This window comes from Zingiber officinale, chromosome 3B, assembly GCF_018446385.1.
Source record: "Zingiber officinale cultivar Zhangliang chromosome 3B, Zo_v1.1, whole genome shotgun sequence".
In the NCBI taxonomy this organism is placed as follows: Eukaryota; Viridiplantae; Streptophyta; class Magnoliopsida; order Zingiberales; family Zingiberaceae; genus Zingiber; species Zingiber officinale.
The window spans coordinates 11478943-11493903 of record NC_055991.1 but is presented as its reverse complement, the minus strand read 5'-3'; the positions used below and the strand labels follow the sequence as shown (position 1 = coordinate 11493903).

Sequence of the window (14961 nt, the reverse complement as noted above, 5' to 3'; positions counted from 1 at the left end):
CAGGTTAGGATTCGACCAGTCTACATACTCGGGAGAAATTGCACGAGGTAGCATTGGTTAAGGCATATAGCCGGACCACTAGGCCAAGAGTTGCAGGTCAGGATTTGCAAGACTAGGTATGCAGGTTATTAGTTGCAGGGCGGGTCAGACGTGCAGATTACTGTTTACAGGGCTGTGTATGCAGGGCAGCCACACACTAGGTGGCAAACGAGCTATGGAATCATAACTTCATGTCAGGGAGTAATCATCACGTGTCAGAGAATATTCTAACGAATTAGGGCTCGTTGCCCCCTTATCTCCTTCTCTGACCTATAGGAGGAAGCCATGTGTCAATCACCACCAGACAAAGCCTGACACCCGACACTTTCTGATATTTGACAGACTCTAGAAACACCAATAGTAGTAGAAAAAGGCAAGTTTCGTCCTTATATAGGTACGCTCCCTCATCTTTTCTCACCAGTCCTTTTACTTTCGTACTTTCACTGTTTTTTCTAGGGGAAAAGTACCTTGACTTGACCGTCGAAGGGCCTGACCCGAGGACTTCTTCCCTGGTTTCTGGCCTCTAACGCCCATGCGATCGTCTAAGTGTGTGCAGGGGCTCTGTTCTGTCATGATCCTCATCACCCGCCCGTGAGAGTCCTTTCGTGTGGTGCCAAATCATCCAGGCACTCCAGTGACCGTCAGTCAACATCGAAGATAGCGCGACTAACCTCCATCTGACTCAGCTTCTAGACGGGATCAATTTGGCCCCGTCTATGGGAACACAACTACCTGTTTCGGAACGTGAAGATGGAGGAGTCTGGTCAGATCAATGTCACCATGACAGTCGGAGAATATGATCTCTTCAAAGAAGCCAAGAGGCGGGCTGCCTTTGAAAAACAAGTGACTGTCTCCCGACCACGCAAAGGGCCTGAAGCCTCTAGGGAGCCTATTCCCGTCTCGGATCAGGGCTCTAAAAGGAAACAACCCGAGGAGCTTCCCTAGGCTCCCTATCGTGAACCTGGCCCAGGATATTATCAGCCAGGGCCCCTTGGCTCCAGCTTCAAGAAAGAACAACCGCAAGTATCGATGGCCGAAAGCTCTCTCCCCAGAGACTCAAGGAAAGGAAAAGTTATGGTTCTGAGGGAAGAGCCCTATACAGAGCTCGAGGAGAGAGTACCTTTCTCTAGGAGGATATTGGAGGAAAAGCTACCCAAGGGGTACCGACCCCCAGCTATTGGAGAATACGACAGTAGTAAGGATCTAGAAGATCACCTTCGCAAGTTTAGGAACGCGGCGTTACTACATCAATACAACGACGTTGTTAAGTGTCGAGTATTCCTGAACACTCTGTCCGGTTCAGCACAAAAGTGGTTCGATGGATTGTCACACGGGTCTATTACTTGCTTTTAAGACTTCAAAACAGTCTTCTTGCGCCACTTCGTTAGTAGTCGGAAGTACCAAAAGGCATATCACTGCCTTTTCACCCTCAAGCAGGGGTCGACCGAGCCCCTCAGAAGCTATATCAAGTGATTCAACCAAGTGGCTCAGGATGTTCCATCAGCCACTTCGAAAATACTAATGAACGCCTTCTCTCACGGATTGGCAGAGAGAGAATTTTTTCGGGATCTCATCCGAGACCCCGTTAAGAATTTCGATAGCATGCTGGAAAGGGCGACTAGCTACATCAATGTGGAGGAAGCCCAGGCTGCTAGAAGGAAGGCTGACCAGACGCCCACCACTATTAATAAGCCAGAAAGGCGCGCGCCTCAACAGCCGACCCAACCCCTCCCCGGAGTTCGGGAAGTTAAGCCTTTCTTTCAGCTTTGTCACGCCCCAAAGGAGTCCCTGTCCGAGAAAATTTCGGCAGCATCTCCCCTGTACGGTGGACAATCTGAAACTTTTCTACATCCTCTCATACCTCAGCCACAGGCGGCTGGAATAATAACAATAAATAAAATCATTCACCACGCAGTTTATAATAGCAACATCACAATACTACACTGACTCAAAATCCACCCTACTCCACTACACTCGTAAAACTCAAATCCGACGAAACTTACCTCTTTTGCCGTCCAGGCAGGCATGTAGTAAAAACATATCGAATAGAACATCCATCAATATCAAAAGAAAAACATACGATGTCCAAGTATCCAAATAACCAAGTACACACGTAAGCAAATAAAAACCAAACCAAATGGTAAATAAATCCTCGAGGTCTGCAGGGATCTAGCACTACGTGCAGTGAGGACTAGCGACTGGAACTTCCTCCGGACAGCATCAACCTGAAAATAATAACAATGGAGGCGAGGTGAGTCCAACACTCAGCAGGTACAATTGATATACAAAGTAGGGAAACAACACCTAGCACTAATCATGTGTACAGTCTCCTGATAAGAAAGATAAAAATGCATCTGAAGTAAACAGGAGAATACTGTACTAACCAGGTCCTGAGTATAAGGTCAAACAGTTCGAGGGATAAGGAAATCCTGTATGTATGTCAAACATAGGTATCCAAACAATATGCAGCATATAAATGTAGCAAACACAAACACAAGCAATAAATGCATCATGCATATGATGCCAATGATGCGTCCTGGTCACCCCTGACGCCAGTCGATCATCTCACACAATAGTGAGGCCGAGTGGGTAGGGCTGTGACAACCGTGCACTCTGTCGTCACTACTCCTGATGAGTGACCGAGTGGACGGGATGCTATCAGAGTACACCTATCCTCCTACCCCAAATCATAAATGGGGGAGCGCAATGCTCTCAACTCCCGGTACACAGTGACGGGGAGAAATCCCTACCGGATAACACATTGTGTCACACTACCCATGAGCGGACCAACGGTGCCTAACAGAGTCCCTGCTGCAACACACTCTGCCTGAATCGACCACTAACCCATGAGTGGTGGTGTGTGCAGATCCATATAACTGGCGATGTGCTCAACAATAATGGAGCGGACTATCGCACAGCATGCAATCATGCAAATGGTGCATGACAATAACCATAAAAACATCCTGACCTAATCCATATATATAGAAAAGTGCACCCTAGGTCAACGAATCATATCGAATCAAAGGTACACAGAAGGTATAGAAACCTAGGTCCTGAACATGGTGAAGCATGGTATATCACTACCCCCTATAAGCATTTATAAACCAATAAAGTATACATGGGATGCAAATCAAGAAATCAATCAATCATGTATCAAATAATGGGTAGTGACTAACCGAAACAAATAAAGGACATAATTAATGCAACTTGTTAAATTCACTACTATGTTATCAAATGACATAAGTCAAAAGTACCCGCCTCCGAAAATAGAAAGGTCCAATCGGTCCAAATCCGACGTCAAGATACTCGTCTCACGTCAAAATCCTGAGTCACCAATAAATAAATATTTTATTTAGCTATACTCCTATAAATAGCTAAATAAAAAATCTCTTACATTAAATTAGGGCAAAACCCTAATCAACAATCACATAAACCTAACTCAGAATCCAACTCATACTAGAAACAAACTACACTGTTCGGATCAAGAACAGAATATCCAAAACCAACAATAACCTGATTCAAGAACAAAATCTACTCATCTTACCTCAACCTCTCAGTCGTTCTTGCTACTGAAATCAAAGAGAATAGCTAGATGGCGTTGCTGTCCAGCACCAAGAACAATCCCCACAGCCAGTTCTACTTCATATCTAAATCCAAATCTATCATCACAATAGTCCAAACAACACTGAATCTACAGCAAGGATAAAATTCTCTAATCCTTACCTCACTACCTAGCCTCTGTTGGTGCTGGAACATGATGTTGCATGATGGGGTTGCTGCCGGAATCAAAAACACCCCACATTACACAAAAACCTCACCAATCCGTGACCTCCAAGATCAAGTAGGGCACGCGGCTGAAGGCTAGGGCAGAGGCAAGGGATCGGCGGTGTCACAAGGCGTACTGGATCAATTCTGGCAGTCGGCGACAGTGCTAGGGCATGGCGTGATCTCCGCGCATCGACATCCAGTGGCCGCTGATCGTCGCGACGGGGCCGAGAGCAAGGGTGTCCGGCGGTGGCTCGTCGGACCAGAGGAGGGGAGAGGAAAGGTGGCTCTCGTCGTCGGCGGGAGAGGGGGTCAGCGTCGCGGGCAGAAGGCCGGCGCTAGGGCACAAGCGACAACGGTCGGCACTGGGGTTTGAAAGTGCGGCGTCGGCAGAGAAGGGCTTCGGCAGTGGTGAGAAATGGCTGTCGAGGGAGGAAAGAAGAAGAAATGGTGAAGAGGAGGAGAAGGCACCGGTTAGGGCAGGGATTCGGGAGAAGAAGACTCAGCGTCGGTGCATGGATTCGGCGGAGGGAGAAAGAAATAAGAAAAAGAAAAAGAAAAAGAAAAGAAAATGTATTTATAAATAAACATTTTCTCACTTAAATGGGTAGCCTAAACAGGCTTTCCCGGGGCTCCGTTTTTATCCCCGTTAACTTATCCATACGAGCTCCGAAAAATTCCCGAAAAATTTCCAAAAATTCTGAAAAATTCCCTTATTAATATTCGCCTATTTTCCGGTATTTTACAAGCTCGGCAAGGAAGCTCGACCGGCCACACGAGTCACCACAGTTCATGCCCCTCGACCTGGACCGCGGGATGCTCGGTACTGCACCTATCATAGATCCCGTACTCATGACACTAACAATTATTTTCAGTTCGCTCGAGATTCTTGTCGCACCGCTGAGCTGGGATTACCACCGCCGGAGTTGGCTCCTCAAGTATTAAAAAAGATGGAGGAACGACGCACCGCAGCTGAACAAGTGAATAGACCCCGTCCTGACCTGGCAGGACCAATCGTTCAGCCAACTGGTTGGGTTGGTGAACTGGGGGAAGCTCGGGAAGCCGAGAATTGTGGCAATGCCGCCGTTTGAGAGATAGGTATGATCTCAGGAGGACCGACTGATGGCAATTCAGGGAGAGCGCGCAAGTCTCATGTGCATCGCTTGGAGGTACACACCGTTGGATGCAGCCAGGAGCAGCCTGCAGGCCCCGTTATAAGCTTTGGGCCACAGGATCTAGAGGGTCTAGAGTTACCCCATGATGATGCTCTCATTATCAAAGCTATCATCGCCAACAGCCGAGTGGCCCGGGTTTTCGTCGACACCGGCAGCTCGGTTAATATTATGTTTAGATCTGCATTCTAGGAAATGCAAATTGATGCCAATGAACTACAACCCGTGGCCACCTCTCTGTACGGGTTCACAAGTAATGAAGTGAAGCCCATGGGTCAGATCAAGCTGGCCATATCCCTGGGCAGCAAGCCGTTGGTGCGCACTTGGAGGAGCACCATCATAGTGGTGGATTCCCCTTCTTCTTACAATGTTATCCTAGGAAGGCCCGCTCTGCATGAGTTCAGAGCTGCAGTTTCTACTTTCCACCAAAAGCTCAAATTCCCTGTTGGTGAGTAGGTCGGAGAAGTCAAAGGAGAGCATAAGGTCTCCCAGAAATGCTATATTGACATGGTTAGAGTAGAGGCTCGAAAGAACTAAAGAACCCAAGATGGTGGGGTTCATGCTATTCAGGAAGAGCCCTTACTTATAGCTGAGAGCTCATCCCTTGGGAAGAGGTGCAATTGCATTCCGACCGACTAGAAAGCTTAACTCGCATCGCCAGTGATTTGCCCCGTGGCCTTAAAGAAACGTTGATCTAATGCCTGGTTCGCAACAAAGATGTTTTTACTTGGTCACTAGAAGAATTGCCAGGAGTTAGGCCTGAAGTAGTAGAGCACAAGTTTCATCTCCTGCCTGACTCCCGGCCGGTTAAGCAAAAGAAGAGGAATTTCTCGGCAGACCAGAACAAGATAATCTGAGCTGAGGTGGATCAACTCCGAAAAGCGGGTCATGTTCGGGAGGTGCAATTCCCGTCCTATCTCTCCAACGTGGTCTTAGTGAAGAAGCCCAACAACAAGTGGAGGGTGTGCATAGACTTCCGAGATCTCAACCGTGCCACTCCCAAAGATTGTTATCCTCTTTCTCGGATCGATCAGATGGTCGATTCAACTGCTGGATGTGAGAGAATTTGTATGTTGGATGCTTACCAAGGGTATCATCAGATCCCCTTAGCTATGGAGGACCAGGAAAAGGTTAGCTTTATTATGGCAGATGATACTTTTTGTTATACTATCATGCCCTTTGGACTCATGAATGCAGGAGCCACCTATCAGAGGATGATGGACAAGATCTTTCGGGAGCAGATCGGGCCCAATGTGGAAGTTTTTGTTGATGACATTCTCATTAAGTCTCTCCTTTCATCAAATCTGATAACCGATGTGGATGAAACCTGTGGGACTCTCCGACAGTATGGGCTGAAGCTAAACCCATTAAAATGCTTATTTGGAGCTAAGGGAGGGAAATTCTTGGGTTATATCGTGACTGAACGCGGAATAGAAGCTAATCTAGAGAAAGTGCAAGCACTCCGAGATATGCAAGCTCCTCAAAATATAAAGGAAACACAGAAGCTGTTAGGAAGAATAACAACCCTGTCAAGGTTTATTTCCAGGTCTGCTGATCGGACTGTCCCTTTTTTCAAAGTACTCAGGAAAGCCTCTAAATTCCAATGGACTGAGGAGTGCACACAAGCTTTTGAAGAATTGAAGAAGTATATGGAGGATTTACCATCGTTGTTCAAGCCTGTCACAGGAGAGCCACTTTGGGTTTACTTGTCTGCCACCCCTTAGGTCGTGGGGGCGGTGCTGGTTAAGGAGCAAGATAGTGTACAGCGGCCGGTGTATTTCTTCAGTCATTTATTAAAAGAGGCTGAATCTCGGTACACAACCCTGAAAAATTGGTTTACAGACTGGTTCTCATGGCTTGGCATTTGAGGACGTACTTTCTGGCGCATTCTATCACTGTCCTGACGAACAACACCATGGGCAGAGCCCTCACTAACGTGGAAATAGTAGACCGATTTATCAAATGGGCAATTGAGCTGGGAGAATATGATATACAATATCAGCCACGCACGCCCATCAAAGCGTAGGCACTGGCATACTTCTTAACAGAAATTCATCAGACTGACTCGGGAGAAATTTGGAAAATTTATGTAGATGGGTCGGCCACTCGGCAAGGGAGCAACTTGGGAATACTCTTGATATCTTCTCAGGGGGATATACTGCAGCTGGCCATTCGATTGAATTTCCGAGCCACTAATAATGAGGCAGAATATGAGGCTTTGTTGGCAGGTCTGCAAGCAACTTGGCATGTGGGTGCTACTCGGATCGTAATTTATTCAGATTCCCAAATAGAAACTTAGCAAGTAGCCGACCATTTTAAAGTAAATAACGATAAGTTGCAAGTATATCGGGAGGCATACGAGAAGATGAAGGAGGAGTTTAAGGAAGTCACAGTAACCAAGATTCCCAGGGCTAAGAATGAAAGAGCGGACGTGCTAGCTAAAATGACCAGTTCTCTGGGTGTTAGATAAGTCCATAGCCCAGACCTTCCTCATCGCTCAGATAGATTTGCAGAACAATAGAGAAGAGTCGATTGATTGGCGAGCACCAATGATTAGTTTTCTCCAACAAGGTGTTGCACCCTCTGACATGGAGGAAGCGCGGCGGGTCAGAAGACAGACCCATGCTTACACTATGATCGGAGATCAGCTATACAAAAGGGCATTTTCAGACCATTGCTCAAATTTTAAGTATAGAAGATGCATATTAGGTCTTGCGCGAAATACACCTCGGGTGCTGTGGTAGTCATGCTGGAGGCAGGACATTGGCTCGCCGAGTGTTACTGGCTGGTTATTTCTGGCCGACGTTGCAAAGGGATGCGCAGCGATTAGTAAATACTTGCTTGTCCTGTCAGAAATATCAGAACCTGATGCATCACCCCACTGATTTTCTGAAAACATCCATAGTTTTATGTCATTTTGATCAATGGGACATGTATATAGTAGGGCCCTTTCCTATAGCTCCAGGTCAGAAACGCTTTTTGTTAGTGATAGTAGACTATTTCTCCAAATGGGTGGAGACCGAGGCCCTGGCCAAGATTACAGAGGAGGCTGTCATTCAGTTCTTGTGGAAGAACATTCTTTGCAGATTTGGTATACCACACAAATTGGTATCTGACAATGGGAGGTAATTTCAAGGTCGAAAAATCCAGGCCTGGTGTAAGGGGTTCGGCATAACTCAGGCCTACACTTCAGTAGCATACCCTCAAAGCAACGGTCAGACCGAGGTGGTCAATCGAGAAATAGTGCATGGCTTGAAAGTTAAGATGGACCATGTTGGAGGCAATTGGGTGGAAGAGCTGTCGAGCAACCTATGGGTCTATCGTACAACACCCAGAGAAAGCACAGGATTGACGCCATTCCACCTAGTTTATGGCAATGAAGCAGTAGTACCTATAGAGGTCGAGGTGTCGTCAGTTAGGAGGATACTATATGATGAGGGAAATGCTGAGCGACGATTGGCTGAGCTAGATCTCATTAGTGAAGTCCGCGAACGGACAACAGCTAGATTGGAGTCCTACCGACAGAGGATGGGGCAAAATTACAATAAAAGAGTGATCCCTCGGTTCTTTGGGGAAGGTGACTTGGTTTGGAAACAAGTGAAGCCCGTAGGAGACATGACCAAGCTAGCACCACAATGGGATGAACCTTACAAAGTTATTAAAAAATTGGTGTCTGGAGCTTATTATCTACAGGATGATCAGCGCAGAAAACTAGATAGGCCTTGGAGTGCTAACTACCTCAGACCTTATCGGATGTAGGAGGTCTTTACTCCTGTAAGTTTTAGTTTTAAGGGATAGTTGAACTGACGGGGACTGATGGAGAGATAGCAGGTCAGGTTGGGGATAGGGACCCGACCAGGCAATAGAAAGATACGCTTGGGCAGATATTTTTCATGTCTTAACCTTTCTTTCAGCAGATTAAGGCATTTCAGTAAGCCAAAAACTTAAAGTGCAAACATCCATTCAAGGAGTAAAACATTCAGTACAACATGGCTGGGTTACAATTCGCTTAGGCAACAAGTATGGATTATCTAAGAGGGGCAAAGAGCTCGTCGGGTATCTCTCGGATAATTCGGCGATGGTCCAAGAAATCTGCGGGAGGGGCAGAGGTCAGGAACCCTTGCTCATACAGTTGCCTCAGAGCCCCCACCGCGCTATAAGTAACAACTGTTGAAATGCAATTTCCTACTTGGATGTTGAACTCCCGAGATCGCAAGTATAGTTCACGGCTTTCCCTACATCATTCGTCTTCCCCTTCTCTGTACACTGTTAGAGCTGTGGACACTCCGGCTGTAGCAGCATGGGCCTGAGATAGTTCTGCCTTGACGGCTAAGAGTTTTGTTGCTTGAGATTCTAGTTGCGCTGTTTGAGACTCCAACCTTTTGTTCTGTTCCTGCAGTAGGACCTCCTTAGAATGTATCTCCTGGTTTAACTGTTCCACGACTTGTTGGTACACCAAAGCCTGCTGATCTATATGTTGTTGGTACGAAGCCTCAGTTTGGTTCTTCTCCCTTTGAAGGCTTTTAAGCTCGTCTTGGGTTTTCGCTAGGGACAACTTGTGGTGAGTATTCTGTCTCATCAGATCCTTTATCTCAGCCCGCAAAGCATGGTTGGCTGTCGTTGGATCATTTAGTTGGAGTTCCAATTCTGCTACTCTGTCCCTTAGCACCTTATTCTGATGGTAAATGGTATGGAAAGATTGGTTTATCATCAAGGACTCCGCGTGCGCCTAGGCAAGAAAGTGAGCATTTAATGAGGAATAGAAAGTAGCAAGTATGGGAACAACCCAAGCTTACCCTGGTAAACAATTCAGAAAATCTATCCATCTGAGCAGGTCCTGACAAATGTTCCATATGAGTCATACTTTCTGACCACAGTGTAGCCAGACGACCTTTCATAGATAAGATGCTAGTGGGGACAACCCGTTTGTCTCTCAGCGCTGCCTCAGAGGGGGTGGTTGTTCGATAGTATAGAGGAGTAGTGGAAGGAGGTTGGGAAGTCCCGGCGGCTGAGCCCAAGGGAGCAGAAGGAGGCGCCCAGGAAGGCCCAAGTTGTGATGCAGCAGGTGAAGGGCGACTTGAGGGGCCAGCCTCGATGCTCCTGTGTGGCTGGGAGGTCGAAAGCTCTCCTTATGAAGGTTTTGATGGAACCGCCGGAGGAGTAGGCGTATCAGATACGGCTAGTCTTAGAGTGGCGGTTGCAACAGAAGGTGAAGGCTGAGGAATAGAGGAAGGGCTCTTGGCCGGGGTCATATTGGCAGGCTTGCGACGAGATCTGTGTACTAAAGGCTGATTATCTGAGTCAGAGCCTTCAGATGGGGAGCGGGCCGACGCCCAGAGGAAGATGAAGCACCTCGACTGGAAGTACCTCGATTCAAGGGGTCCGTCACAGAGCGTGCATGATGAGTCGCCTGAGAGGTTTCCCTGAAGGCAGGACTGGCATGAGCTACATTTGCTGACCTGCGACCAGGTCTAGAGACAGATTGGGTAGGAATCGAGCGAGCCGGCCAGGAAGTAGATGGAGCTCTCGGAGGAAGGCTGGGTCGTGAAGTGGTCCGAACAGCGACCCCGACCTGAGCTGAAGCAGAATGGGGGAGGGACCTCCTCTCTAAGATGATTCGACCTCGTCGCATTATCTCCCGATTGCTTAGAGGTGTTGGATCGAAAGCGCTAGAGGAGGGGGGGTGAATAGCGCTTGTGGCTATTTCGCGTTTCGGAATCAGAAAAACTCGAGTAACATAGCGGAAGATAAGAAACAAAAAGAAACAAACACAGAAGACACAGTCGTTTACTTGGTTCGGAGCTTGTGGCGACTCCTACTCCAAGGCACACGCTCGTTAAGCGTTTACGTTTGGCAACAACTATAATATCGAAAAAGGGGATTACAATATGAATTACAATTAAGTGCAATAAAAGAAACTATACCAACGAAAATGAAAATAAAGAACTTTTGGAGCTTCAATTCGTTGGAGCAGCAGGGCGTTGTTGAAGAGTACAGGGCAGCACACAGGAGCACAGGTTCTTCTATTCAAGATCGATATCGAAGTTGCACCCCGAGGCCTTCTTTTATAGCTCTACAAAGTCTGATCCGGATCCCCAAGCTTCGGGATCAAGTTTAACCCGAGGTGGATCGGTCGACCGATCCCCGGTTCGGTCGACCGATCAGATGATCTCCACTGCATCTGATTCGCTCGATCCGCACGCTCCGCTTCGATCTGGTCAAACTCCATCCGAGGTTCGGTCGACCGATAAATAGGTTCGGTCGACCGATAAGCTATTCTGACTCAGTCTAATCAGCTTGATCCACTCGACGCTCAACTTTGGTTCGGTCGAACAATCCCAAGGTTCGGTCGACCGATCCCCTGGTCGATCCCGGTCCAACCTCTGGAAATATGATCTACTGGCTTGGGGGTTCGGTCGACCGATCCCAAGGTTCGGTCGATCGATCCCGGTCACTTCTAACTCTGTACAAAAATGTTAGTTTCCTGCAAAATAGAGTTAGAGAATAATAAATAATATATAGACAGATAAACTGACAGCCTTTGGACTGTCCGGGTTTGACTTCGGATTTCCAACCGAAAATCCTAGGTCGACCCGACGCCTACTGTTCCCTCTGCGGGGAACGCGTCCTCACCTACTCCTCTCAGGAGAGTTACCTACTGCCAGCTCGATCCTCCAGATCGACTGGACTTTTGCTCGGCACTCGATGCTTCTGAACTTTATGCTGGACACCCGCTTCCCGGCTTATCCAGTCTTTCACCTGGTTCGCGACACCAGGACTTTCCACCTAGGGTTACCACCCCCTAGGACTTTTGCCTGAAGCCCTCGACCTGCAAAGACTTTCCACATAGGATTACCATCCCCTATGACCTAGGGTTACCACCCCCTAAGGTTTCCACCGTGCCTAACCGCAGCTAGGACTTTCCTGAAACTCTCAATCAAACTGTTAGATCACAAATAAACTTAACTTTGAATTCCTTTGTCATTATCAAAATAAATGTTCGATCATCGGATGCTTCCCGTACCAACAAGAGGAAGGGGCTAGACTTCGGAGGCATGGGTTAGGGCAGTGGCTGCATAGGCAAGAGTAGGAATGACAATTATAGTATGACTAACAAAATGCATGGAATCAAGTAAGGTAAGACGTGCCTAAAGAGTAAGGTGTTTCAAAGGTGAGGCAGTTCAGTCTGGAATAGGACAACAGTTCCTCGGATAGTAGTCTCGTCAAGTTCATCCGCTAACCTGTCAACCGAGATGAAGCTTCTATATAGGAAGTGTCAAGGTGGAACTCTTCTAATGGTGGAGTCGGGGGAAGCATCGGTTGCCATTGTATTGGTCATTCCACCTCATGTGGAAATTGAAGGAAGAAGAATTTGCTCTTCCAGGTCTCTTCTGAGGGCGGAAGAGGGGAGAAGAAAGTAGTACGAATGCGGGCGTGAAGGTAAAAGAAACCTTCATCCTCCCGACGAAGGACAAAGAAACAGTGGAGCAAGTGGGCGGACCAGGATAACTCACAGACTTCACAGAGTATCACAAACCCACAGAGGAACCTTATGGAATTGGGCGTCAGCTGGCCCAGAGGAATTTTAAAATATCGACACACTTCAGAGAATAAGCGGTGAATGGGAAAATGAAGGCCGACAGCAATTTGTTCCTTAAAGAAGGTACTATAGCCGGTGGGAGGAGATGAAAATCGGTGGATTCCAGTCGGGATGATTGCATGCATATTGGCAGGGACTCCGTAATTATAGTGCAGATCATCCAGGTCGAGTTCATCAAAGGTGGATGAGCTGGGAAAGTAAATCAAGGCTAGAGAAGTCAGATGAGAGGCAGATGTCATACTGAAGGAAGTTAATAGGGAAAGAATGTTGGGACCGAATTCGAAACCCGGTGATCGTGTTTCTATACTCCTATGCACAGTGGAAATTTAAATTTTATTTGTGATTTAACAATTAAATCAAAAGAGCGTTCATATGGTTTTTAAAACAAACATAAGCATGATCTTTATCTAAGCATGCATTTCAATCTAACCATATAAGTAAGATCCTAAAAACATAATAAAGATACACTATCATGTGATTGATTCATATAATGCTAATTTAATCATTTTATTTATACATGCTAAACTATCTAAAATAAGCATATTAGATCATTTAAGCATAACATAAATAAAACTATTAACATGCATTAACAAACATATGAACCAACGTACAAATATAAACATACCTTCCAAATAGCCTGTGTTTGGGGATGACTCCAACTATTCCGGTTGTAGCGAAATGACTCCTCATTGCTGTCACGAGCTCGTACTTCCTTCGTCTAATCCGATCCACGATCGGAGTCCTTTTTCCAATACTTGATCACACTAGAAATCAAGCGTCGTTTTTCGTCGAGACGATCGAAATGTCTTCCTCGAAGATGAGGAAGAGGCTGCCCAATTACCTCTTCCCAAGGGGTTGTCAAATAGCTCTCAACAAGGAGCTACGCCTTCCAAAATTCTTTAAGAAGATGGGGCGCCGGCAATACTTCTCGAAGAAAAGTAACAAACAAAGAGGTCGAACTTTTCGATGGAAGAGAGGAAGAAGATCTCTATCTTCTACTATTGAAAGGGGCTGCCGAAACTCTCAAGGAGAAGAAGAACCTCGCTGTCCTCTGCCGTAGTTTTCACTCACAGCACCTCACAGAAGAAAATCACCTATTCTCACTCACACCAAAAAAGCTCTTACCGTAGCTCTCATCTTCATTCACAACACTCCACGGACTCCACATAAGACTCATCTCTATTCGTTCTTCTCCAAAAAGGAAAAAAAACGTAGAGTTCATTCATGTGTTAGTGGAATCAATGGGTGAGTGGGAAAGTGGAGGATTAGTGGAGAAGTGAGAAAATGGTCAACATGGAGAGGAGAGGTGAAGGAAAAAGAAAAACAAAACAAAATTTTCTTTTTTCTTTTTCATTACACGTTGAAACTAAATCTCACTTTCCTTATATTTTACTTTTATTTTGTTTCATTTCATGATGTAATTTTTTAATGTATTGCATTTCCTCATGATGCAAACATTAATGTATTACATTTCCTCTTGGGCTTGAAATTTCAAAGTCCATTATCTTTTCCATCTTGTTCTATTGAATTTTAGAACTTTTCTAGAATCCAATAATGTGAGTCCATTGTAATCATATCAACGATCCAATATCGTTGACACGGTAAACACATTTGCTCGCTATTACAATAATATAAATTAAATTTATATACTTTATGTGAAACTCTTCCACTCTTCTTGTTTTCATTGATTGGAAATCAATCTAACATTTGATCATATCAAACTTTATTTGCCAATACACTGTTTGATCACATCAAACTTTATTCGCCAAATTTAACTACATAAATTTGACTTTCTCAACGGGAAATAGGGAAACCAATACTTGTGTGACCCTCAATGGTTCAGGGATACAACTAGCCATGGGTTCACAACTCTTTGTGATTCAAGATTATACTTATCCTTTATTCGGGCATACCCTTAATAGCCCCATCCTATGATTAACTCCTTAATTATAGAATGTCAGAACTAACTCTGATTAACACCCAACGAATCATGGTAAGAGTGTCTAGTAGCCCCCACCCCATGATTCCCTAGGTATCACTGAATAGTGCCTGCAAGAACTAGTCAATTATGGTTAACATACAGTTCAGTCCCTTCATCTCATATATCCCGGTCGAATCGACAACCATTGGTACATCGAGGATTGTATATTGATTCGACAACCATGTGATATATCTTATAGTGATATCGCATGTGTAATTAGGAAACTCCTTTCCTAAAATACATCTTACAGCTCTGATCACAGACTTCATTCACTATAAAACAATATATTACATAGGATATCCACACCTGTAGGTGTGCGGTGAATCCCCGACTACAATACACTGACTTCTACATGTTTCGTTACTACACCCAATCTCACCACCTGATGACCCTAATAGAGTCGG

At 45.8% G+C, this 14961-nt stretch overlaps 1 protein-coding gene across 1 annotated transcript; it reads left to right on the top strand.

Moving 5' to 3' along the window:
- The first annotated feature begins 8240 nt into the window (after positions 1-8240).
- Positions 8241-8735, top strand: LOC122054680. Its single transcript, XM_042616118.1, has one exon. It carries the CDS (start codon positions 8241-8243, stop codon positions 8733-8735), a length of 495 nt encoding a protein of 164 aa, XP_042472052.1.
- The last annotated feature ends 6226 nt before the right edge of the window (positions 8736-14961 follow it).